At 42.1% G+C, this 26,815-nt stretch overlaps 1 protein-coding gene across 3 annotated transcripts in view; it reads right to left on the reverse strand.

Annotated features, from left to right (window-relative positions):
* The window catches only part of LOC135373063 (alpha-(1,6)-fucosyltransferase-like), a 96,856-nt gene extending 71,031 nt beyond the window's left edge, over positions 1 to 25,825 (reverse strand). For all 3 annotated transcript variants that reach the window (XM_064606365.1, XM_064606366.1, XM_064606364.1), the window contains exons 1-5: positions 25,573 to 25,825; positions 24,416 to 24,595; positions 20,929 to 20,990; positions 15,747 to 15,894; positions 14,169 to 14,283 (exon numbers count right to left, since the gene is read on the reverse strand). In XM_064606365.1, the coding sequence (XP_064462435.1) occupies positions 14,169 to 14,283; positions 15,747 to 15,894; positions 20,929 to 20,990; positions 24,416 to 24,585 (495 nt within the window). In that variant the 5' untranslated portion in view covers positions 24,586 to 24,595; positions 25,573 to 25,825. The remainder of the gene's footprint in view (positions 1 to 14,168; positions 14,284 to 15,746; positions 15,895 to 20,928; positions 20,991 to 24,415; positions 24,596 to 25,572) is intronic.
* Between the last annotated feature and the right edge of the window lie 990 nt (positions 25,826 to 26,815).

Below are 26,815 nucleotides of genomic sequence, written 5' to 3' on the forward strand. Positions count from 1 at the left end.
GCTAACAAAATTCCAGTTGTTGTGGAGCCTTTCACAATACAGACATGTCTCAACTATCCGGACACCTCGGGAGTCGTCCCTTTTCGTCCGGATAACGAATTTCCGGATAACCGGACCAAGCATACTTCCGAGGAAACCCGAAAAATTTGGGACAGCTCTTTATAGCTCCAGAAAAGAAAACAAGGAAAAGATCACTACTTGAAAAATGTGTCTTTGTTGTGACTTCTGATTTTTGTTGTGATATTGTGGACGGCATTCCTGACCACAAAACTGTCTTGTTTAATTGCTGTCTGTCACCATCTAGAAAGGATTCAAACAAATATGTATCTTTTTATGACTTTGAAAGAGCCGATGACACTGCAATCATTGATCACCTCGCCTTAGAATTTGATAGGTTTTCCGCAATGGTACCCGAGGTTGACAGTGATGGGGTTTGATCGATGTTCATTGACATTGTAATGTCCTGTTTGCGTTCCCATGTTCCTTTGCAGAAGAAACGAGCAGGAAGAAGGAGGCAATGGATTACGCGTGAAGTTATCCACATTAAGCGCCGCATAAATAGGTTAAATGAAAGGGATCGCTCTGATACCGAAGGTGTACGAGAACTGAGGAGAAAGCTTCGTGATACTATACGCAATAATAAACACACATTCTATAGTAACACCCTGCGTGACTTCATGGTTAGTTCTCCACAAAAGTTCTGGCGGCATATTAATCCTAATAGGCGAGGTACTGATTTAATGCCCTCAAGTGCGAGTCACACTGCAGATTCGTTTAATGATCATTTCGTCTCAGTTTACTCTGTTGATGAGCATACGAGCCTACTTTATAGTGTTGGCAAGGTAATTCCTCCAATTCCCGATGTGGTATTCAGCTCTCCTGGCATTTTATCTCTTTTACTTGGCCTAAACGTAAAAAAGAGTGTAGGACCTGATGGGATTCCAAACGGTTTCTTGAGGCGCTACGCAGGGTGGATTTCACTTTACTTACAGTTGATATATCAGAAAGTATATGAATAAGGGCGGATTCCTCGTGCTTGGAAAATTGCGAAAGTTATTCCAATTCCGAAAAAAAACCAGGCGTCATCCGTCAAAGATTATCGACCTATTTCATTGCTGTCAAGTTGTTCTAAGATTTTCGAGCACATAGTTTACTGTCACCTGTCTAGTTTCCTTGAAGAACATTCTGTGATAAGTGGGCTCCAGTACGGCTTTCGAAAGCGTTCCTCTACCACGTACGAACTTATTGAGTTTGTACATGATCTTGCCTTATCCATTAATGCTGGCAAAGAGGTGGACGTGATTTTTCTTGATCTTGAAAAAGCTTTTGACAGGGTGTCTCACTCAAAGCTACTCTTAAAACTTCGTTCAATTTTTAATAATGACCAACTTATATCTTGTCTCGAATCCTACCTTACTGAAAGGCAACAGTTTGTGCACCTTGATGGCATAAACTCACGTATTTCGAATGTAAGCTCTGGAGTTCCACAAGGATCAGTCCTTGGCCCTTTGTTCTTCCTACTTTATATAAATGATATGCCAAATGCAGTTATCTCTAGTATCAAATTGTTTGCAGATGACTGCGTGTTGTACAGGGAAGTAAGGTCACGCCAAGACCAGGAATGTTTGCAAACATGCCTTGACTCCGTCAAAAGTTGGTGCGACTCTTGGCAGATGTCTATTAATACGCAAAATGTGGGCACATGAAAATAACTAAAAAGAAAAATGTTCTTCCTTTTGAGTACTCCGTCAATGGGCGACCACTTAAGCAAGTCAGTAAACATAAATATCTAGGTCTTATATTTAGCGAGGATTTGAAGTGGGATCAACATATAAACGACGTTATCAGCAGGGCCAGTAGAAAGCTTTGTATGTTGAGGAGAAGTCTTTGCGATGCCGATAAACACGTGAAGCTAATTGCTTATGAAACCTTACTACGTTCGGTAATTGATTATGGGTCTCTCGTTTGGTTTCCAGAAACTACAACGAAAATAAAAGAGCTTGAAATGATTCAAAGACGAGCCATTCGTTTCGTGTACAACAAATTTTCCCGTTTTGACTCACCAACTCAAATGCCCCAGTCGGCAGGGCTTCTGAATCTTCATGTCAGAAACAAAATTATGTGCCTAAAAACTCTTTGGTCTATACTTAACGACGAAACTTGCATTCCCAAGGCCAAGTACTTGAAACTTTCCGACACTGGTAGTCGTCGCAGAAAGCACACCAAACATTTAGTGCAATATCGCTTCAAAACAAACTGCTTACGGTACTACTTTTTCCCTAAAACCATTGAAAAATGGAATAAGTTACACCAGACGGCCATTGATTGCGACACCCTCCCTTCTTTTGTCTCCTGTATTACTGAACTTTATCGTGACTCATAACTGTGTTTCCTTTATATATGTGTATGTGTGTATGTATGTGTGTGTGTATATATACATACGTATAGTGAATTGAGTACAGCTTCATGTTTGTTGGCATAGCGTTTTTCCTTTTTAATTTTTTTTTTGTTGTTGTTGTTGCCGTTTTATTGGTAGTGGAATATGCGCACTATGTATGTCCCTCCTTCCATGGCGAGTCTAACGCCAGAAGTATTTCAAATAAATAAATTTGTGGTTGTGGGTGGGGTTGTCCTGCGACTTTTAACTTGTCTCTGAGGATTAACATAGTTTTTCTAAACCACCATGTTTGCCACTTCTTAGAACCTGCGGTTTTCACCTGAGAACTGAAAGAAAATGTACGAGAGTTGCTGCGGTCCCCAGTAACTTCTGAAAGTCGTCTGCTCACGCCAGTGCACTAGCGCGCGCAAAAGCAGACGATTTCTGTATCCTATCAAGGGCTTTCCCGCAGGGAGACGTGGCTGTTCTTGTTGTTGCCAACAGAGATCGTGGCATGCTCTGCAATCTTCATCAATTTAATTTGGGTATTTAATAACTGTGGCATGTTTGGTCGGGTAAATTCACAGTATTCCAGTTTCAACTAAGGGCAATCAAATGGTGCACTTTATGAAAGGGGCAGGGGGTACGAGACCGTCCCTCTAAGAATAAGAGCATTTATTTGAACCGTAACCTTTTAATGCAATGTTATTGTACGTTCAGTCCAGAGCTAACGAAATTCCAGTTGTTGTGGAGCCTTTCACAATAGTACCACTAGATATACGGTCTTAGGCCAGAACAATCTACTTGAAAACTGCATAGTTGCAGCCACTTCGCTGTCTCATTTTTCGCTAGATTTTGTCCTGCTGCAGCGATCTATTAAATATACAGATAAACCTCCATGTAAAGAACTTCAGTACTTGATATAGCGTGTGATTAGCACAGCCATATGGCACCATCGATGATAGTGGATTTACAGCATCAATTCAGGAGCCTGCTCCAAACTGTGCATTACTATCAGGAACAACGCTCTCACGACTGGCCTACAGATCAAATACAGAAGGCACTGCCAGTGCAAAAACACAACAGTTGCTACCTCCATTTTGCATTGTGACAACCAGTGAGCTAAACTGTCCGACATTCTGAATGGGCCACTGATCTTCATTTTCATTCTGTCTGCTGTTTTATCACCACTTGCACTACCAATGCAAGTGTTCACTGTCAAAAGTGTGAAATGCATGAAGGATTTTCGAAGTGTAAGTTGTTTTACGATTTTCAGTTTGCTTCATGAGAACAACACATTGTTTCATTGTAAAAATAATTTGACTGTACATGTACAGAAAAGCATGTATGCTGTGTGTAAAGCAAATACATCTATATTCCTTTAGCTTCTTTCAATTCCATTCAACCTTTTATGTTTCAAATGCCCATAAACAACCTAAGTGTTTCAAGGGCATGTCCTGGGACACTTTTCTAAGGATCAGCACCAGAAAACCGTGACCATGCTGACCATGCTTGCTCCTTGGGCTTAGTTGTAGCAAGTTAATACTATTACAAGCCTTTATCCTATGACTTACTCCAAATGGACACACTAGGCAACCAGCCCCCACGGATTAGGATGAAAGGCGAAATTTCCAGGGGTGTGTGAATCCTCGAATATTCCAATATTGAATCCTTGGATATGAGAAATCGAGTAACTCGGTATATTCGGTTGATATTCGCAAAAGAAATTTGCTATTCGCCATTTTCAAATATTTTTCGAGTATCTGCCAGCAGGCAGAGATTAACGCGAAGACACCCGAGCGCACTGTTATTGCTGCGTGGTTTCTTCAACGCAAGTCAGCTTCCTCCTCACCTTCATTCCTCTCCTGAAATGAGATGACGTGAAACGCATGAGACACGCGCAAGTCACAAGCCGCGCGGGACATGGTAGACATGATGGCAGCTTCGGCAGATTCAGTGTGTTCACTTGAGGAAGTGAGTGGTGAACGCGGCGGCAGCAAAGAGGGCAAACAGGGACTGTGTGGGACTACTTCCAGAAAGAATCGGCAGTTTCTGCTCCTTGCAATCGGTGCTCCGTGTGCATCAAGACACCACTGGGATCCACAACTACCCTTCTGAACCATCTGAAGCGACATTACCTAGTTTATGCCGAGTTTAGAAGAAACACAAAGCTAAGAAGGTGGAACAGCCAAGAATCGACAAGTTCGCCACCAAGAGAATGCTACCACGTGCTCGTAAATAAGCACTGGGCGTTGAACTGGCACACATGATAGCCATGGACTGCCAACCACACAGTGTGGTCGAGGATGGCGGGTTTTAGGAACTTTTAGCCAGACCAAAGCAGAGCCCAAGAGAGGCTAGAGTGTTATCAGAGGGCAGCCGGGAATACTCCACTTCCCCTCATTCAGGACATCGATACAAGATGGAATAGCGAGTATGCTATGCTACAGACTTTTGGAGCTACAGGAACCGATCATGCTGGACACGGCTAAGCGCGAGAGCATGGTCGACTGTTTAGCCGGGACAGAGTGGCGTGTTACTTCCGACTATGTGAAAGTCCTGACACCTCTAGCTGAGGCAACAGTCGAGGCTGAAGGTGAGAAATACTCCACGCTTTCATGTGAAGTGCCCTCTCCCTACTGCATATTTCAGTCCCTGAATGCAACTGTGACCATGATATGACGTCGAAGGGAAAAACTAGTGGTGTGCGAATATTCGAAATTTCGAATACGATTCGAATAGTTTACTCTATTCGAAAGTATTCGTGCCGAATTTCATCTATTCGAAATTTTCGAATATTTTTCTAATAGTTCTCTGTCAAAATTAGCGCCATTGTGCAGCTATGGTCAAGCGCTTTCTCGACTGCGTTATTGGCAAGGCGCAAAGCTCTACCAGCCCCATCGGCATCACCATTCGTTCTGGCTATCATCATCATAATCATCATCATCATCATCATCATCGTCATCATCATCACGCCATGATCCATCTAGCATGCGGTTTCGATTCGCAGTGTCAGCCCGTACAACTGGAAGTAACAGCGTAGTAGTTTCCCGTGTCTGTGGCGAAAGCCTTGCTCTCTTTCATGATTGCACGACCGTTCCGTTGTCCATGCAAGAGCAGGAGGCGTCGGGTGAGCCATTGGCAAAAAGGAGGAGTGCCATATTGAAATATTTTGACTATTCCAAGACAGCTGGAACTTGTAAGACGTGCGGCGCAGCGCTGCGCACTCCAACGGGTGCGACGTCCGGTCTTGTAAACCATTTAAAGCGGAACAAATCAACCTTCAAGGCTTATGAGAAGGAGATCGAAGAGTGCAAGCACACAACTCAGCGAAAAATAACTGAAACTATGAAGACCAAAGATCGACTCCCGGCGCGAAGAACGGAAGCACTGGACGGTAAGATTGCACGAATTATTGCAATCGACCTACAGCCGTTCAGACTTGTGGAAGATCGGGGCTTCCGTGAACTAATGAATGAAGCCGGCCCAGAATACGTACTGCATTCGAGAACAACCCTTTCTCGGGTCACGATACCGACACTTTACAGAGACATCAGGAAGAAAGTACAGGAGAAACTGCGCAAAGCTTTTGAAGACAGCACAGAAAGCATCTCTTTCACATCGGACATGTGGACATCACGTGCAAATGAGGCCTACATTAGCCTGACTTGCCACATCCTGACTACTGCATTCTCTATTAAGCGCTACCATCTGAACACGTCTCACTTACCAGGGAAGCACACTGGAAGCAGAATTGCAGCAGTTCTAGAAGCACTGGTGAAAGAATGGGACATTCTTGCTGAAACATGCACAGTGTATATTGTTACAGATAATGCGCGTAACATGAAGGCTGCTATCAGCAACATGCATGGCACACAGCCTGCAGCTAGTGATCAGTGATGCAAAGGAAACCACGGTAGGATTTGAAGAGAACTGCAAGAAAGCAAGGTCTATAGTAGGCCACTACAAGCATAGTACACAGGCCCAGGAATGATTAGATGACTATCAAAAACAAAATAGCAGTGTGCCACTGCATTTAAAGCAAGATGTGGAAACAAGATGGAGCAACGAGTACCTAATGCTTCACCGTCTGCTTGAGCTTAGAGCAGCAATAAGTGTTGACTTTGCTTCCCATGATATGCCAATGAATGAACTCTCAAGCTCAGAGTGGAAGCAAGTGAAAGGGTATGTTGATGCCCTTGAACCCTTAGCCGAGGCTACAAGAACTGTTGAAGGTGACCTTTATCCTACCTTGTCCTCTCAGATACCTATCTTGTATTGCATTTTTGCACACCTGAAATGTGTAGCTGAAAAGGAAAAATCTGCATTTGCTCAAAACCTAATCAAAAGTCTCAAGACACGATTTCCGGATTACCAACTGGACGAGACTGCTAGCATGGCTATGTCTGTAGACCTAAGGTACAGGTCTGTTATATACAAAGAAGACCATGCAATGGAGATGTGGTTACGGGACTTGGTAATGAGTGAGCTGGGAAATTGGAAGGGGCCCTTCAACATTACTCTCCCACAGCCAAGGCCCTCCAGTGAAGAGCACATCTTTCTGGTACAGCTTTGACGTCCTTGTAAGGCATCAAGAGGACACAGAACTTGATCCACATACTGAGGTGGCAAACTACACAAGCAAGAAGCCCCTCAACCAAGATGAGAACCCTTGCGAATGGTGGTACAGGACCGGTCAGCACAGGTACCCACAACTAGCACAACTGGCAAGAAAATATTTAGCAGTGCCACATGTGCATCAAGTGACCGTCTGTTCTCGCTGTCTGGAAACATCGTTCATTCTCGAAGAACTTCACTCAGTCCACAACATGTCCAGCAGCTAGCTTTCCTGCATGATAATTCGTAATGCTCGAGTGCGTTCCTGCCTACGTCTGTAAGTACAGAGCTCCAACATACAAGTGACTATATCCATTACTATGCTATTGTAGCTACCAGCATATAATGTATGTCGCAGTCCTCAATAAACGTGGTAGCAGACCCTGAAACTGTCTTCAGTAACACAGGGACATATTTGTACGAGTAGTTTTGCTTGTCAAAGGAAGTTTTGAAACTAGGGTTGTGCACTGCAGCACCATGCCACTTAAAGGAATTCATTCCAGCAACATAACGCACGTTTGGATGCCTGGGATAGGGGAGTCTTTCTTTGAATATTATTCAGACAGAAAACCCAACGCCTAAGTAGTAGAAATCTACTGCTGGTCACACTTGTTACAAAAATTTGCTATTCGCAATATATTCGAACTGCCACCAGTAAATACTCGAATTTGATTCGCACATGCAAATAAATATTCGAAATGTATTCGCACTGTGTCAAAGATATTCATATTCGATTCGCACTGGAAATTTTGTTATTCGCACAGCTCTAGGAAAAACCTTCAGTGCCAATGTTGAAAAGAGCTAGGTTGAGCTAGAGCTTCAGAACTAGGTTCCCTGATTATAACACGGATAAAGATGCCTGTATGGCAATGTTCTGCAACCCACGGTACAAGACGGTCACATTTAGAAAATGATAGAGCTTGGGAAGAGTGGTTGAAAGCCATTGCTCAGGAACAATTAAACTATGCAGAAGCCAGAAAATATTATGGGAAAACGCACGAAGAAGGTGCTGTGGCATCATCATCTTTCTGGGCAGCATTTGGTACCATGGTTGAGGACAAGGAAAATGATCCATCCAAGGAAACTGGGGCATACACTGACGACAAGACTATTGGTAGAAATGCTGTGCAGTGCAAGTGGTGGAGGGAGATGGGGCAACATAAATATCCTGCTGTAGCCAGACTAGCACCCAAGTACCTTGCCATTCCAGCAATGTCAGCTTCCAGTGAAAGGGCATTCTCAGCAGCATGAAATGTTGCCACACCATGAAGAGCTGCTCTGCTTCCTCAGCATGTCAAGCAGCTGACATTTCTTCATGAGAACCTTTGAATTATGAAGTGTGCTGAGAGTATTCCAGTGTGTTGAGACTCAACTAAGAACTGTGCGAAGGAACTATTTTAGTGCGTTTGAGACTGTTCAAAGTAAACATTAAACTATGCCACCCCTAGTTGTTCCAAAATGTATGTTGTTTGTGAGAAGGAAATAAATAAGGAACGCATAACATGTCATTTCGTATTACTCGAAAGTATTCGAAATCGTGATCCAACTATTCGTACTCGATTCGCCGTGGGTTTCAGATATTTGAAAACTATTCCCAGTCCAGAATTTGGTACTTGCACACCCGTACATATTTCTGATGCAAGCAGCAAACTCTTTGGCATAATAATCTATTAGATTATATTAGATTAGATGTTCTATTTAACAAAGCCTGCAGCACAGGAAGGCCGAAAAAAATTTCTATTGCAGCACCACATGCACCAGGCACCAAATGCAGTGGTGGAACTGACAAATTCCTGTTCATAGCAGCCTTTGTAGCAGGAAAAATGTAGTTTTGTAGCAGGTTTCGCTGCTTTTGGAGCACAGGACACAGAGCTCTAATTCTGATGCAAAGAGGAGAAGAACATTGGTGTTCTACTGGCCCCGTCCCTAGACGCCCTGACAGGACACGAACTACCATCTCTACAAGTCTCATAGTGCTCTTAGAAGCCAATTTCGCTTGCCCTGAAACATAAGCCTGGAGTATTGGTTCTCTTCAGTTGTCAACTGAGACATTGCAGTTTTGCTGTCGGCACCAATCACTATGCTTTCTTCCCAGATTTGTGATAGGTTTGAGTCAATGGGTCTCAATCCCATACCGGACTTGTCGAAGTCAACTTCTACACGAAAAAAAAAAGAAAAGAGACGACGCAGGATCACTTTTTTGAGGTTTTTCATTTCGGACAAAAATATGTGCAGCAGGAGCTCAGACTGCCAGAACAGAATCGGGAGTCCCACAAAAACGTCCGCACAATTGTGCAGAAAAGGCACCTTGGCCATGAACTCTTGTCATTCAAGGACTGTCTCAAACAAATGTATTGCACCAGATGGAGACCTCCTGTGGGACATGAATACTGCTTTCAGGCCTGCAAACTCCTGGATCAAGAGTCGAACCAAGTCACAATGCAAAATCACAATGCCAAGAAAGACAATCTGAGCTACACCAAATGCATCCTGAACTTCACATGTTTGCTCCGCGACGCCCAATTCTCGAAGCAGTGGTAACAATCGAGAAGAGCAGCTTCCGCACGGCTAAACACGGCAAGTCCACGACCGAAACATTATACGCCTTATGCAAAGAGGAAGAGGAGCTGGATTCAGTTTGAGTTTGATTACAGAAAAAAAAACTAACTGGAATCAGTTGAGTTCAAGCCGCTTCAGGCTGAAACAGGTACGACGTGGTCCTACATGTAAAAACAAACAGAGAAAACACGATACCGAAACAGACAAAACCAAAGCACCGTCATATAAGTTTAGTTTACTTTCACCCTCAAACTTCCATGTTATTATATCGAGGCTGAACGCGACTACCGATTGGGAATGTAAATTCCATCATGGGGCTTCCTTTAGAACTCCTAGTATACGCAATGCAGCCTGCTGGTGCCTTGCGCACGTGCAGCATTCACCTAAACTCTTTTTTTTTTCTTTTTTTGGCTGTGTGAATTGTAACTGCCAAAAGCGTGGTTTAGGAAATTGCTTGAATCGTAACAGACGTTTTATGGAAATGGAACTGCTTGAAACGCAATGCAAGTTACGAGTACGATTGTGAATGCTGACTCGAGAATCCGAATCCTAAGAACAAGGCGTGAGCGACTCAAGACCCAATGAGTCTCTCCAGCACATTGCGATTTAACGATGACACTGAATTCGCGTTTGACGGGAGCAGCACGCTGCGGCTACAAGCGAGACGGCGGATCGTTGCCACGATAATAGTAACATTATTACAATTTTCAGTTTCGGTTTCTACGTCCAGAGTTCGTTTTTGGAGCAGCTTTGGTGCAATCCTTCGAAAAACCGGCTATTTGTAACAGCATATAGCAAGACGCAATGTGGTGCAAATGGCGTAGCAGTTCCACTACAGCAAGTGAGAGAGGGGTGAGGGAGAGAGGAGTACCTCCAAAGTGACAGTGCGTCCTTGTTGGTTATTGACGTCATGTGAAATGACATAATTGGAAGATCATCTAATCGAGATTCATCTAATTGAGATTCATCTAATCAGTTTTGCTATGGAAGTCACACGGTCACTTTCGTTTTTCTGTTGTGAGGCAAAATATGGGGGAGGCTGCGCCATATAAGGCAAGATACGGTTAAACCGGGAGTCTTACCAGGTGAAGCCGGCTGACGAGAAGTGCCGCTGACGCCTCGCAGTCGAAGAGCCCCTTTGCCCAGACAGAATTATTGAGGCCGAGAAAGCGGATGCTTATGCATAATATATTTAAAAGTGCCTTAGGCCACAGGTGACGATGAGGAATACAGATGAAGGGGAGAAGCTGGACAGTAGAAAGCCTAACCTTTGAAGGGTTGACGGGCCGAATAGGGAGCTAAGAGACACACTGGTGACGGTCGTGCCTCGTCGAGAACCAGATGACAACTGCACATGCAGCGCGGAACAACAACATCGTCGTCGTCGCGGCCAAGCCGCTGCTGCTAATGAAGATGAGGCTTGAAGGCGCTGACACGCCCTCTTCTAACAACATTGAATGTCCTCATTCAATTTCTCAATGGAGGTGAAGAAAGAACATTCAGCAAGGGGAAAAATCAAGGTGGTTCTCAGTTCCAATCGGGCAAAAAGCGCAACACGACTCATGCCAGGGCCCTTGGCAGAATCATGCCGAAATTGCCTTGTGCCAGAAGAATTTTCTAAGAACAGCCTGGATTGTACCAACAGCGTTAAGGATCGCGTTAATGATCCACCCGAACGCCAAGACAGAATCTCCCGATTCGCATTACAACTGGGAAGATAGCACGACAAGGTTGCAATGGTCGATGAAAAATACAGAGCAATATGCGACTAGAGAAGCGTTAAGAGGTGAACACAAAAGTGAAGCACATATGGGTGAACTATTCGTTTGCAATAAGTAGTGATGAAATTAACACCATACCAAACCAGGAGAGGTCGTTAAACACTTGCCAAACGGCGGTGATGTGTGTGTTCAGTGTTCAGTTACCCAAGATACCCAAGATACCCAAAAGAGAGTGAAAGGTTTAAGAAAAATAGCGTTAAGCACTAAAGAGTAACCAAAGTGGAGTACCCAAAGAACCAAGGAAAAATTCAGATAAGGTCGTACTCATGGAGAGGTACTCTTTGTTTGGTGATACGACCGTATCTTGTGATGTATTCCGGGGAAGTTACTTCAGAGTCCGAAGGAATATCATCTTCCGTTTCGAGGGGTCGGTCGTTTGTGATTGTTGAGTCGTGGAAAGAAAAGTCGGGGTTCCAATCTGGCTGATCTTTGAAGTGTTTTAGCTGGGTTACGTGTACATCCTTGGTTGTTTCCTCATCGAGGCACTGAATTGTGCATATGTCATGCGGATGAGTAGAAATAACCTTAAATATCTTGTGCTTGTATTTTGGATCAAAAGGCATTGCTGAATAAGATTCGAGCCAAACTAAATCTCCTACAGAAAATTGAGAAGACACTCGGCGAGAGTCATAGCGTCTTTTCTGTGATGACAAGGTGTTCTCCAAGTTATCTCTTGCGTCGTTACGTATTTCGTGAAGCATTTGTATGCTTTGAAGCTGTGGAATATCTGGTAGAACGGTGCCGATTTGAATCTTGTTTTCAACTCGAGGTTCAAAACCAAAGAGGAGAATGTGGGGCGAGAATCGTGTTGAGCCTTGTTTTGCTGTGTTAATGAAAAACGTTATGTCTGAAATGTGCTCATCCCCATTTGGAGGGGTTGTCAAAGCAATATTTCTTGATTATGTTCTTCAGCGTGGCTACGGACCTTTCCACAAGGCCATTCGCTTGGTGAAAGTAAGGACATGATGTCTTGTGTTCAATGCCGGTCGTAGTGAAAAATTTCTTCATAGTTTGACCGACATATCCTGAACCTTGGTCGGAAACAATAGTTAGTGGCGTACCAAAGTTGCTGTTTACTTTTTCCTTGAGGAATTCTATGATATGAGAAGTGGCTGTTGATGCGACAGCTTGCGTAACAACAAAACGTGTGGTGTGATCCACTGCTATGATAATGTACTTGTTTCTTGCTGCGGTTTCTGGAAGAGGACCAACGTGATCAATAGAAATGGTCGTGAAGGGCTGGGTAGGGATTGGACGTGGGTGTAAGTATTCTTGAGAACGTGCTTGAGAACTGTCAGACCAAGATAACTTCTTTATTCAAATAAATTGTCTTCTGGACTGAAGGAATATGACCACCTTTTTGTCTAGCGGTTCTTTTCTTGTTGCCACTCAATGTGAAAGGTGAGCTTGCAGGTTTTTATAATGCTCCCCATATGTTGAAATAGCACATTTTGGTAAATGATGAAAGATGAAAGTCACTGAAAAGGTTAGGCAGCTGTAGGACTCGAACCCACATCTTCTGGATTACCAGTCTAGGGCTCTACCAATTGAGCTAAGCTATGTCCCTTCTATGTTGTTCCAGCCTCAGAACATCAGTTCTCTCATGTTCCAACAGTTTTTTGGAACGGAGTGCGGGCATTAAGACGGAAGACATTTTTGAAAACCAGTTCAACGTGGAACTTCTGAGCTACAGCCAACAGGTTATGAGAAATGTTGCGATTACTGTGATGATTAAAATTTTAATATGATGTGCCGAAGAATGCTTGTTTTCTAGAAATAGAATGTTGCTAGTGGTGAAGGAGCACCTCAGTGTACAGTGTGAAAGTCATAAGTGTAGCCTTTGAGCTACCCTTATGCTGTACACTGGTTGCAGGTATGACACAGTCTGCATTCTGAACTCCAGGAAAGCATGTTCTTGTGACACACAGTGAACAAGAGGAACAGTTAGCACCTGAAGGAACATGACCTCATGGTTAGCTCCAAAAATCGAAGCAGAAGGCTTCGCATTTTGCTTTGCAAGCATATTGCAAGGCAGTCGTTTCTTTCTTTTATTCTCATCTAAATTTTCTTAACTATATGTGTCTTTATGAGGGGGTGAGAATTGGACAGTGTCACACAGACTATAATGTGCTATTTTGTCACAAAACCTTGTTTTATGTAAGGACATTCTCACGCTTACCCGTAGCGCTCGAGCGTGCGGCCCGAAGAGATGCTAGCAACAACGCTTGGTGGTGCTGGCATCTGTTCATGCACACATGCATTGCGCTTAAGTGTGATAATGCCTTTACTACGAAATAAACATGTCAGATAGAGAATGACTTTCTTATAGTGGTTTGTCCGTTAAGACGAAATTACCCTACAATGTTTCAAAAATCTACCACGCTCTGTGGAAGGCTGTGTAGATAACAAACAAAAAGAAAATAAAACTGCTACAGCACCTCCTTACATCTTCATTTGAAAGTGCAATGGCTGGGTTATCCAAAACCTGCAGAGTTATTCCTGCACATGCATATATGAAGCCTGTCGATAGGTATGTACTGCTGGAAGTGTTGGAAGTTGTGAACCATAGTTGCTGAAGTGTCTGCATTGTTTCACGGCGATAATATCCCAAAAGTAAAGTTGTACTTGTAGGAAACGTTTTGGAACACCAGACAAGAACAAATGTATTGTTTCCATCAAAAATGTGAGTTCCTGGAATTTTTTGGTGTTTCGAGAGCGTTACAGTTAAGTAATGGAACACTTTAGTGAAGTTCACACAAAAGGAAAGGCTTACCCAACACAGCTGCAAAGAAATGGCAATCAGCACACATCAAACCAATTCCTGTTGTTCTCACCTGCAGGGCGTGGATAGTTCTTTGAACAAGGGCTTGCAATGCCTTCAAGCTTGTATCTACCATTTGCTGGGCACCATCCAGCGTCTTCGTCACGTTGAGCTTTATTTCCAACACTCTGGGAAACAAAGCGAGAGAAATTTGATTCTGTAATGCAATTAGTGGGAAAACGTATTTCACAATGTTTCATCCTCTTTTGCCATATAAAAGCACATCTGACTTGCTAACAACCATTTCCATGCATACCTGCTACTTTCCAGTAGCAGGCCATAAACACAATTTTGTCGCACAATTAGCTGAGGTTCACTGGCTGTATTGCGCTAAATAGGTGCTATATTTTGACTGTTTACATACCACATTTGCAGCAATGCACACATACATAATTTCTTTCCATCCATTACTCTGCTTGAAATGTATTCTAACTGTTTATTCCGAATACTGGCATATGGATTTACAAGTAGTTAAATGTGGTCCTCTACGTTAAGTGAGTAAGACGCTGTCATGGTAAATGTGCTAGGTGGATATGATAACTGCAATGCTGCAGCAACCTAGACCACTGTCAGCAACTCAGCAACATCAGTAACTGCATCAACATCGTCCTCATCATAAACAATGTATAGAAAGAGAGTTCGCAAGATGAGCCAGGTGGATTATAAAAAATTTTGAAAGTTCTAAACCAACCTCGCATTCTTCTACACATTGTGCTGTCCCATGAAAACAAGACTAGCTACAGTGCAACTGCTGGCTACACTTCATATCCTTGCAAATTTGTGGAATGCAGTTGAGAACGCTGTCAGAGTGGACTGTTTCCATTACAATTTTTTAAGGCACAAAAGCAAAACATGGTAGAAAAGGGCACCAACACATATGTCAATGGTCAGCTTTAGTCGAAGACCTTCATAATTGCCTTATCATTTGTGTACCTTTCGATACATATGTTAATGGTGACAGCTACATTCAATTTTATGCTCAATAAACATGTGGCAAAATCACTTGTTGCTCTCGGTTTACCAGTGGAAAAGTGGGAACACTCCCACATTGCTGCTTTAATAAGATATCAGTGGAAAGCCCGGACAGCAACTGTCACGACAAAGATTATATTCGCCTTAACAACAGCAATTTCTCCAGGCATCAATATGCTTGCAAATGTGTATAGCAACAACGCTACACGAGCAGAACTTCCTCATGTTGCATTATCCAATGCTTATACACAAAGGCAGACACAGCAGACGATTTTCTAAGCTACTTTGGAGTAAAGACTTTGGAGGAAAATTACATCTTTTCTGTTTATTAAAAGTTGCGATTGCTCAATAATTTTAACTGAGTGAGAAGCTCCTAGAAGCCTAAAAAATGTATCGGTGACTGCATTTTGCTAAATGATGAAGCTGAATGACAAAGCTCCCTGCTGATTCATGGGTCTGCCTAGAATTAAACATGCATTTGTTACTGGATTGAACGAAGATATTTAAATTTACCTGGAAACTGTTCCCATATTATTTTTGGCCAAGATAACAGACAAAAGACTGATTTGTTCAATATACTATAGAGCACAAATACTCATTGCATAGCACAAAATATTACCTTAAAAACTCTCTAGACTTGGAAACAATAGCTGCAGCATTTTTACTCTTCATCAGAGAAGAGTGGAATGACGACACCAAGAAGTTGCGGAGGTCACGAACGAGACTTTCCATTTGAATGTGATGGAGGGAAAGTGGCTCCTTATCACCTGTGAGGAAGTAAAGAGACTATGTAATCAAACATTCCCAATAAGAATGTAATGAATATCAGCTTTCATAGACAGAACATTTCAGGAACAGCTGAAAATCACGCTCAACAACGACACAAACTTCGAAGATCATAATGTATATACGAGGGTGGATCAAAAAGTAGTGCCCCCTTGAGTGAAGTTTTGTTATGTACTAGAACGACTGTGAATGTTTATGTATGATGTTATGGAGGTGTCTTTACCCTACAAATGTATGCTTTTGTTTTTCACATTGAATGATTACAACCATGGAGGCTAAAACAAACAGCAGTGCTAGAGTTTCTGATGAAAGAGGGTTGTGCACATGAGGAAATCCACGATCGGCTGAAGAGGTGTTACGTGGATGTTGTAGTGGACGTTAGCAATGTTAGGCATTGGGTAAAGAAGTTCCAAGAAGGGTAAACCGAAATTGCAGGTAAGCCAAAAAATTCGAGGCTGCCCGATCAACACAGAAGGTGATGAAACACAGGGCGTTATTCTCATTGACATTTTGGCTGGGCGTCATAGAATCAACAGTGAAACCGTGTTACTACACTTAAGAAGCTGAAATGGGCCATCAGGAAGAAGAGACCACATCAAGACATTCACTCCATGCAGCTACATCACGATAATGCAAGACCACACACATAATTTTTCACAACTCAGGCAATTGCCAAAATAGGGTGGTCCGTTGTACCTCATCCACCGTACAGCCCTGATTTCGCACCTTCGGGCTTCTACCTGTTTGGGCTTATTTATGAAGGACAACATACATGGTTTCAGATTTGATGGCTTGAATGAACTGAAATCAGCTGTAAAGGTATGGGTCAGTAATCAAACTCCAGAATTTTTCCAAACTAGATTTGGTGCTTGGGTTCAAAGGTGGCATAAGTACATTGAAAGTAACGGCGACTGTGTTGAACAATAGCTTCATGCACAGGCTTCATATGTGTAAGTTTTGCTTAGGTCTGTTCATGAATGAAGTTGTTGTGACTGAGGAGGCATTACATTTTGATCCACCATTATAATATCGTATACATCATGCAAAACAAGTGCACGTCAGAAAAATCCTACTGACTCATGTGGGAACATGTTAATTCTGCTTAAATAAAGTGTCACCCAAATGAATCAAATGCCGACTGCTGCATATTTGTTACACACGAGCAAAATGTTTACATTTCCTGAAATGAGAGAATTCACTCCTCTGGCTAATTCCACATGGAGCAATCCAATCACGTGACTCAACTACCATGGATCTTCATTTTTTTTTTTTTTTTTACTGCTTGACACTGTAGAGGAACACAAAATACATTCGCCGAATTCGCAGGCATTTTCATGTTAGGTGGCTCAAAACATCTGAGGTTGACCTTAAAGTGAGGTGCCTTTGAAGGCTTCTCTAAAAAGTAAAAACGGCTAGAGTAATATTATGTCTGTAAACGTCAGAGGGGGCGTAGAGGATTGCACTTTCATTTTGCATAAAGAACCCCTCATGGTGATGAGTCTTTCGCGCCCTACTACAGAGTGTGGAATCCATGTATTGCTGTATGTTTGCTATTTTTTTTCTGTGTCACTGCATGTACATATGGACATAAAATTTGGTAGACGTGGAGCTAGTCACTTGGTTAACATGTGAAGAAAAAAATATTTCTCTGGGTATAAAAGACATCTGAAAAACAATTTGTGAAATATGCAAAATTTGATAAATTAGCTATATTGCTGGCTGAAAAAATCGATGCGGTGAACGCCATACGAGCATTCTGTCAATGCAAAAATGATGGTCAAGGTGTCCACTCGAGCCTATAAAAAAATTGGGGAGGGTGCTTTTTCTTGTTTTCTAGCAGTGATTTCTCATAACTTGTTGTCATTTCAGTGGTTACTTTTCCGTTCCACATGCAGATTTTTGGCACCTATAGCATGACAACGCTTAAATCAATTTCACATCTCACACTCGTGTTTGAGGTCTCCTCCGAACGTCCTGGAGGTCAATTTCAGTATGTGGTGGCAACTAATAGACGCAGTAAAGGTACCCAGCGTGTAGTCCAGCTAAGACGGCTGCTTCTGTTGATGACCAGAGCCGGTCTCTCTATTTACTGACTGCCCAGGGTTGCCAGCTGTCCAGAATGAGTTGAATGAACAGCTGCTACAAATGTTGGAGTTCTTGGACGCTATCAGGTTAGAGCAGTAGGCATCTGGTAACGTGTCTCTTCAAACATTTGTTGTACCATGTGAAAAATTTTGCAACAATCTTCTGCGTGTACTTCAAGCCCTCAAGAGACATCATTTCATAAGCTTGTCGTAATCTCGTTCAACCGAAACTAAAATAACTGAACTTTCTGAGGATGAAACTATCATGCAGCTCGACTTTTTCTAAACTATCATGCAACTCGGAAAACTACACCTTTCTTGCACAGATTTCCCTGCAATCCTTCTATTGGAACATCTCGCAGGTGACAGTACAGCTTCGGACAAAAGTTTATGTAACATGGCACTGGCACATTTCTTCATTGGAACGTCCCTGGTAGCTATCAGGAAGAAATCGAATAACAAACAGGTGACCACATTTTCTATCCATCTCTCAGTACGTGTGTCCGCTCCTGTTTGTTGCTAGGGTGTCGTGCCAATGAAGAAATGGAGAAAGCTGGACACCTGCGTAGTACATTTTAGGGACCAAACATATGATGTATTGCAACACCTATCTTACATCGTTATATCAGAGTCGCTCACCCACAACAACACATCTGTACATCTCTATCAGATGTTCCTGGAGTGGCTCCTCACTGCTCACACCCTTATCAGGACGCTGCATTATTTCTCCAATGATGCTGCTCCAGAATACAAAAAAATTTCATAAACGTGCTTTCACACAGGTTTTAGGGTTCCAGCGACATGGAACTATTGGAAGGAAAAGGACTACGTAATGGGATCGGAGCTACAGTGAAGCCACTTGAGGCAAAGGCTAGCTTATTCATCTCTTAGAACATTCGCACAGCAAATTTTACCTCCTCAAGACATTTTCCTGTGGGTTCAAGAAAACCTACAAAACATATAGTTTTAGTGGGGCAACATTGTACAACAGCTGGGTACTCTCGTGTGGCAACTGTGTTGCTTTAACAAAATCACTGCTAGAAAACACCAAAAATTACCCTCCCAATTTTTTTATATGTTCAAGTGGACACAATGACCCCCACTTTAGCGCTGACAGAATGCTCGTATCGCGTTTGCCACATCAATTTTTTCAGTTATCAATACAGCTCATTTATCAAATTTTGCATATTTCACAAATTGCTTTTGAGAATTTTTTTGTACATGTTCATCAAGTGACCAGCTTCACATTTACCAAATTTTATGTCCATATGTGCATGTAGTGACTCTGAAAAAAAAAAACAGCAAACATAGAGCAAACACATGAATTTCTAGGACTATAGTTCAGTATCAAAGACTCATCAGCATGAGAGGTTCTTTATAGAGAATGGAAAAGGAATCCTTTACAACCAATCTGATGTTTACAGACATAAAATACACTCGGTAGTTTTTGGAGAAGCCTGCACAGGCACCTCACTTTTAGGTCAACCTCAGACGTTTAGTGCTACCTAACGTGAAAATGCCTGCAAATTTGGCAAAATATTTTGGCAGCGTTTGTTCCTCCAGTCTACAGTGCCAACCAGTAAAAAAAAAAACATTTAACAAGATCAATGGTGGCCGAGCCATACGGTTGGATCGCTTCATGTGGATTCCTCTAGGAGTTAGACAAAATCTTTTGTGCATGCAGAAAAACCGTATGCCGTACGTGCATGCCGTAACTTCATGTTTCTGTTGCCTTTGTTTTTGTAACAACAAACTTCTTATGACTGCTTACTTACCCCCACACAGAGACATCACTTCTAGCCTACAGACTTGATGTAAACTGCTCTCTCAGTTCCTGCTACTCATAGCGTCAGTTTATGCACCTGTTTATATCTAGCAGGCTCAGCAATAAACACATTCCTGCTCTGATATAAACATCTCTCTTGTGATGAAAGATGAAAGTCACTGAAATGGTTAGCCAGCTGTAGGACTTGTGTTAGCTTAGCTCAATTGGTAGAGCCCTGGACCGGCAATCCAGAGGATATGGGTTCGAGTCGTACAGCTGGCTAACCTTTTCAGTGACTTTCATCTTTCATCATTAATTTCTTAGGCAAATTAAGGCTTTGTATATACTTGTCCCTTCTATGTTGTTCCAGCCTCAGAACATCAGTTCTTTCATAATCTCTCTTGTATTCATGTAGGTGACTTCAGAACTTGGCTTTCTGTTTATATAATGTGGTACATTGCTCGCACTTTGGTTTGTTAAAACTCAGCTATGCTGATTTTCGAGCGTTACAGAAAGGAACGATACTCATACAACGTTTTCGTCAGGGAATGCTGATTATGTGTGAAAAGTAGTCATCCGAAGCTCTTCGCATTTTTCACATGCAGAATAGACCTCCAGCCTCATACGGAAACTTATACACTCTGCCCGATGCAAAGCTTTCATCCTGCCATCATCAAACAGCTTTACTTACGAGCATAAAGTACAATTTTTCTCTTTTTTAACAAATTGCAAATGACTGGAACAAACTCTCACTATTGTTATTATGTGCAACAAATGTTTTCTAGTTTCTAGCAGAGATTCGGGAACATTTGCCTGCTAAGTGCACTTTGTTGCTTTTCATGGTTTAAAGTGTGTGTCTGTAATAATCTTTGCATTCAATTTTGTTGCAGACAGAGCACACTCGTACTTGAGCCCCAACAGGAGCTTGTAGTATATCCAAACAAATAAATAAAGTACAAGCCTAGCCAACAACGAGCAGCCACAAACAACAGTGTGTGAAGCAGATCAGCTCTGTGCAGATGTGGATCTCGGTAAGCTCTGCCTAGAAATACAAATATAATTCTGAACCGAATGTGTGAACCATGCTTAAACCATCCAGTTACTACTATTGTACTATTATACTGTTCGTGTTAACGTGAAAGAAATACAGAAACTGTTTCCCTCACCTAAGAGGTACCCAGGCTGCAGTGGATGCAAGACAGCATCGTTTCCTCTTGCTTGCACATTTCTGGAGGAAAAATTTGAAACACCATGATCCTTAAGAAGCAAAGCAATCCACGATGAGGCACAAGTTTTTCGCAATACAAAAGTTCCAAGAATGCAGAGTACGGGAAGCATTTTCTTTACACTCACCCCACCACTAACGGACAAAAGCTCCAGGAATCGCCTGATGAGCTGGCGTCAATCAACACTAAACCAGTGAGTCTTACGTACAATCTCCTTTGTGGAATTACAATATTCAATCTCAGTAAGCCTATTAAATGCTTCCAGAAAATGCATGAGCATGCCATTAATTGGCATTTCTAAGGTTTCCAAGAAAAGCCAAAGGGCAGAAATAGGTCAACAGCAGGCCTGAAAGAAACAATTCTCACAAGTAATTGAATCACAATTACATGCTAATTATAGTGTTACTAAATTAGTTAGAACTACAGAGGCTTAACTATAACTTAGTTACACTTACAATTGTTCTCAAGTCATTCAGTTACTCTGAATTAGACTAATTTCAATACATATTGATGTATGCCTCCTTTATTCTTCTCCCCTGATGCTCTTTGTCTTGCGTGCCTCGTTAATGTCTCCCAGACTATTCACGTTAGCCCTGAGATGGTGATACTTCTGGTATGTGAAGGTGCACCTAATACCATTCAGGCGCGCCCTTATAATTGCACACATTGTTGCTTACTCCAATTGCAGTCATGATAGTGTTGCCTTCCGTGAATTAGCAATGTTTGCACACATCGTGAAACTGATCTAAGGACGTAAAAAATAAGATGAATGCCAAATCACATTCGAAGTTACCCCACAAGTAACTCCAAACACATTACAGACTAGTATTCACAAAAGTAATTAAGTCACAGTTGCAGTTTCATAATGTCAAGTAATCATGGAAGTAATTAAAAACTGATAATGTTGTTCAATTATTACGGTTATTTATTTATTTATTTAGATATACTACAAAACCCCACAAAGGGTTTAAGTAAGGTGGGCCACAACATTTCACACAAAATGGCCCTCAATATATACAGGGTATTTGCTCTAACGTGTTCAGAAATTATATTTAAAGCGAGTTATAAAAGAGAAGCAAGTGGTACTTTTCTGCTGCTTGAATACTTCACTAGTAGCACCTGTTTCTTAGTCAAGTAGCTGAAAAGTAGCGCTTGTTTCGCTTTTATCATCCGCTTTAAATAAAATTTCTGGACACATTAGAGCAAACACCGTGTTTATATATATATATATATATAAAAGACACACGTGCATTCATATGTACACAAATACAAAAGTGTTAAACGTTTGGTCAGACTCAAAAGACCCCGCCAACACACTGCTCTAATTTTGTTAAATTATGTACAGCCTGTGGCATCGAATTCCAATTGCGAGTAGTGCGTGGAAAAAACGAATACTTGAAACAATGCATGCGTGTGAATGGTTCTTGGAGAAGGGTACTATGAGAGCTTCTACTTATAATTTGTTACTACTACTTATAATTTGTTACTATGCAGGTATGGTCAATAGGCTTTTTTGTTCTTTTTCAGGTATCAGGGAGACGTCCCCTACTTTCATCTCTTGGGAAAGAGTATGAGATGCAAGTGATCTGTCGCAGATGCGACTGTGCCATTTAACAATTAGAACAAAGATTAACGTTAATACGTACAACTTTGGATAATCAGGTTTCCAAGTTGTGGCATTATCTGGTTGATTGATAGCATAACAGATGTCATATGGTGTCGCTGGGTGCAGGAAAATTCCAACTCCGTTACAATAATTTGTTGCGTGGTCAGTGTTGGAGCAATACAATGGGTGAACACTGACATTTACAATACAGTAGAGCTTTTCCTCTTCGATGTTTTACGTAATGAAGAATTCACACAGTTGACACTGACTGTCTATCGTCGCCTGTGTTTACCTGTCGTATTTGTTGCCATAACTCTTCTGCTAATGTTGTCCCAGCTATTTTTTTATATTTTTTTCAGGAGGCTGCAATGTTGTGGCTGTTCCTAGCTGTTTTTGAACTTTGATTTGTTTGTTGTATCACTATATTGTGTTTTCGAAGGGATCTCTGATTTGTCTGTTTTTTATTGTACATGCAATTCCATCCTAATTCAAGGCTCTATGACCTTGTTGTGTATGTTATGACACAGATATGTAGAAAGCCATCTGCTGAAGAACAGGAGCCCAGGGATCAACTATTTATTGAACCAAAAATCTTACTCGCGCATATCCTCACGCACAAACCATCCAAGATCCCTCGTCGTCTTTAATCTGTAACACTGTCATCGTAGAGAGTCTTAGTTTCCCATAAAATAAATCCTGCCCTTTACTAGTACGATTCTCTGCAAAAACAGGGCACATAAGTGATCTAAATTCGTCGATATTTTCGTAATCAGTTTTAAGTGAACAGCATTAAGGTTGTCAAGCATGCAAAAATAGACAAAGGGCACCTGAAGAGAGCAAAGACCATGTGTTTGTAATGAAGCACGCTGTAGCGTAATTGCACAATTGTCTTCACTGATATAGAAATGATGTTGTTGCATGCATAAGAGCTCACCATTTTTTGGTGGCTCATCTAATAGGTCAACAACACAAAGAGCTCACCAGACCATATGTATCCTCAAAATCTCATAGTCTTTGAGCGAGTAAATGGTGAAACCTTCAATCATCAATGTTACCATTTTTATCTATATCCATACATTGCTAGCCTGTTTGAGTACTTTTTTTAAGTTGGTCAGTAAACCCCTGCGATCAAATGCCTTCTTTGCACAATATAACAGCAGTGTCAACACCTTCGCCAATAAAACACAAATCTTGCACGTACAAAACCTGATACATTATACAATGTATTATACTTTGTGATAGGCATAAATATATAATCAGTACAATTCTTGGAAGTATAATTATATCCTTTTAGTGAAAACCAAAGCTTAACAGCAGAAAGCTATTTTCCAAAGATCATACAATCAAAGCTTCGTTTAACTGAAAACAAAGCTAGAACAACGCTTTCCCCTAAACCTACGTCTCACTCTCTCTCCTCCGCTTACTCCTAAAAGTTTTTACCTTTAAATACATAATTGAAAGTCTGGGTGATATGTTACATGCCAGTGGGATAAATTCCACTACGACGTTACCGTTACAGGGATGTGGGCATCCCATCATGACTGAACTGGCTCAACACCATCGTGTAATATAACCATTAAATCATGCTGTAAAATCCTAGCACAATGTACATTCTGTTGATGTACCAATGTCACGTAATCTAGAGGAAATTTTTTCTGTCTGTTGCTAAGTGGTAAGTCCAGTTGCTTAAATAGGACTCCACATTCATGTGGCACAACAGCATGGTGGCAATGCAGTCTCTTTGGGACACAACCACAAGCTGTACTGGACATAACTTCGCAAGATTACATGTTATTTGGAGGCGATACAATGCCAACTTACCCGTGTATGTGCACTTCAGTATCCTGTGCATGTTGTACTATGCCGTACATCAGAAGGTTCGATGGGGCTTTGCTCAATGAGAACTTCAACTGAAATGTGGCTAAAATGAATAGGATTGCCAAGAGTCCTGCCAGGATGGTCTTCTTGTAGACAAAAAAATAAGGAGGCATCTTGAGTGACCTGTACGAAATTCAAATAATTGAGACAATAAGCCCGCTCATTCTATAGAGGTAATTTTGATTAAAAAGCAGCAGTTGATAAAGTGGCAGCAGTGTTCAACCGTCATTCTTTAATTGGAATAGCTCGGCATTGAGAAGCTCGAGCGCTGTGTTCATTCTACTCAGTTATATTTTTCCCAAGTGCTTTTATACTACAGGTTCTGCACCCTCCACTGATAACACACACATCGCTTGATTATCGGTATGAAGCATCACCATGAAACATGGCTCACTATTGGTCTTCCTGAAAGAGAGAGGGAATTTCTCGCGCCTTATTTGAAGCATACTCATATTCGTGTACTTATAGTGAATGAGTGCCCCCAGGCACCTCGAGGTTTGTGTTGTGTTTGTCCCCTTGTATGTTCCAGCCTCACAACAATTTCTTTCCGTCGTTCCTGCTCGATAAAAATGTGTTGTTAGTGCACTACCCCGTCTGCATCGTTATTCTTCTCGTCTTTGGTTTCAGCGCTTTTAATTTGCGACGTCCTACCAGCAGGCCCAATTAGATGTCCTATGAACTGTAACTAAGTTGACTACTGACACTACTCAACTTATCATTTTTGACAGCTGTATCGACTCTATGTTTCTCAAAACAAGGTAACTGTTAAGTGACGAAATTACTTTGTGTACAAAGAAATGAAACACAGCTCGAAAACAGAACTCGAACTGTAACTCTATTACTATTTTTTTTTTTTTTTTTTTTTTGTTGTTCGCTTTTCTCATGACTGGTGATAGCGGAACTTTTGTTGTCCGTGCCGACTTCGTCAGTGTTCGGCCTTGGGAGAAGCAAGCAAACACAACAACGTGTTTCGCTAAGTCGTTCTCTTGCATGAGATTGTCACACGAAACACAAAACATGCTGGCCCCTTGTTGTCAAACGGTGCGGATATCTAAATGTTGCAGCGTGTGTACCTGCCGCAGGCCTTCAACATGTCTTACCTGCACGGGCAGTCTTGAGAATGTGGAAGCGAAGCGTGTCTACGGGTTCTAACTTTGAGATTGTCACAAAGTCGTCATTGCTTTCTTGAGCTTCTCGACTTCTGGCCAGAAAACGCCTGACCCACCACGTTATTCGTGTTCATGCAGTTCATGGCACTTCGTCCATACCTCCAACCAAGAGTTGCTCTGCACATGGAAACCGCGCCTCCCTCGCGATACAAAAGGTGTGCGGAGAGATCCTGAAACGCCTGAAACCAATGACCACTGATCTCTATGTATAAAGGCTGGATTGGCTCATGGATTGGCTGGATGCTGGATCGCGCATAGGAGAGGGGCTCCTGGGAGAGAGGTGCGGCAACCGGTCCGGCTGCCATGTTGGAGGGCCCATTGGCGCCGGCTGCTCCCATAGGAAACAATGGGAAGCGATTCGATTTGGATCATTTGTTACTCTTTAAACGCTCCTTATTGTTGATTAGCACGCATCTTTCTTAGGAATCAGTGTGCTGGTGTATTCCTACCGTGCTTCGGCGGTGTGTCTGTAGTTTTCATGATAATTATACGTTCTTTTTCTCCTCCGCTTCCTGTACTCCGAATATGGTGTCGTTAGTTACGTGCACGGGAAGCATAAAAATAGAGGAATTTGGTGAATGACAACCTATAAATTTAATTCCTTTTGCTTAGAAAGGGTTTGCACTGTTTGTTATTGTAAGGTATAGTTTCGTTTGTGTGTGGTTTTCGCTTGTTATTGTGTGGTTCGTTAGGCGCTGTATATGGTTCTTGTTTGGCCTTTTCCATAATCCATTGGCATTCGTATAGACCTATCCCTGTTTCTAAGCAAATGACGTCATAGTCATAGTGTTCGACGGCACCATCAATTTGGTAGAGTTGAACTATACGCTGCAAGCTAGAGGCGAACAAGGTCGCGCCCGAAAGCCACGGTCTTGAGGGGATTACGATGGTCCCTGAAAGGGACGCGACCTTCAGTGCTATATACTTTTCTTTCAATAGGAGGCAGCGAACAAGTGTCAATTCGTGTAACCCAGTGTCGCGGTTAGGAATGCTCTATCGGGAACTAGTCTGCCCAGAACCCTACTGGCTCCACACGACACAGGCGGGAAATCCTAAGCATCCACAGCCGGAAGGGGAGCCGAAGCTCCACACAAGAGACGCGGGAAAAACTTAGCTTCCACAGCCGGAGTCTACCTCTTTCGCGACTTCCACAGCCGAGGGAAGACACAAGTCC

The sequence above is a fragment of the Ornithodoros turicata genome, unplaced genomic scaffold, assembly GCF_037126465.1.
Source record: "Ornithodoros turicata isolate Travis unplaced genomic scaffold, ASM3712646v1 Chromosome20, whole genome shotgun sequence".
Taxonomy (NCBI): Eukaryota; Metazoa; Arthropoda; class Arachnida; order Ixodida; family Argasidae; genus Ornithodoros; species Ornithodoros turicata.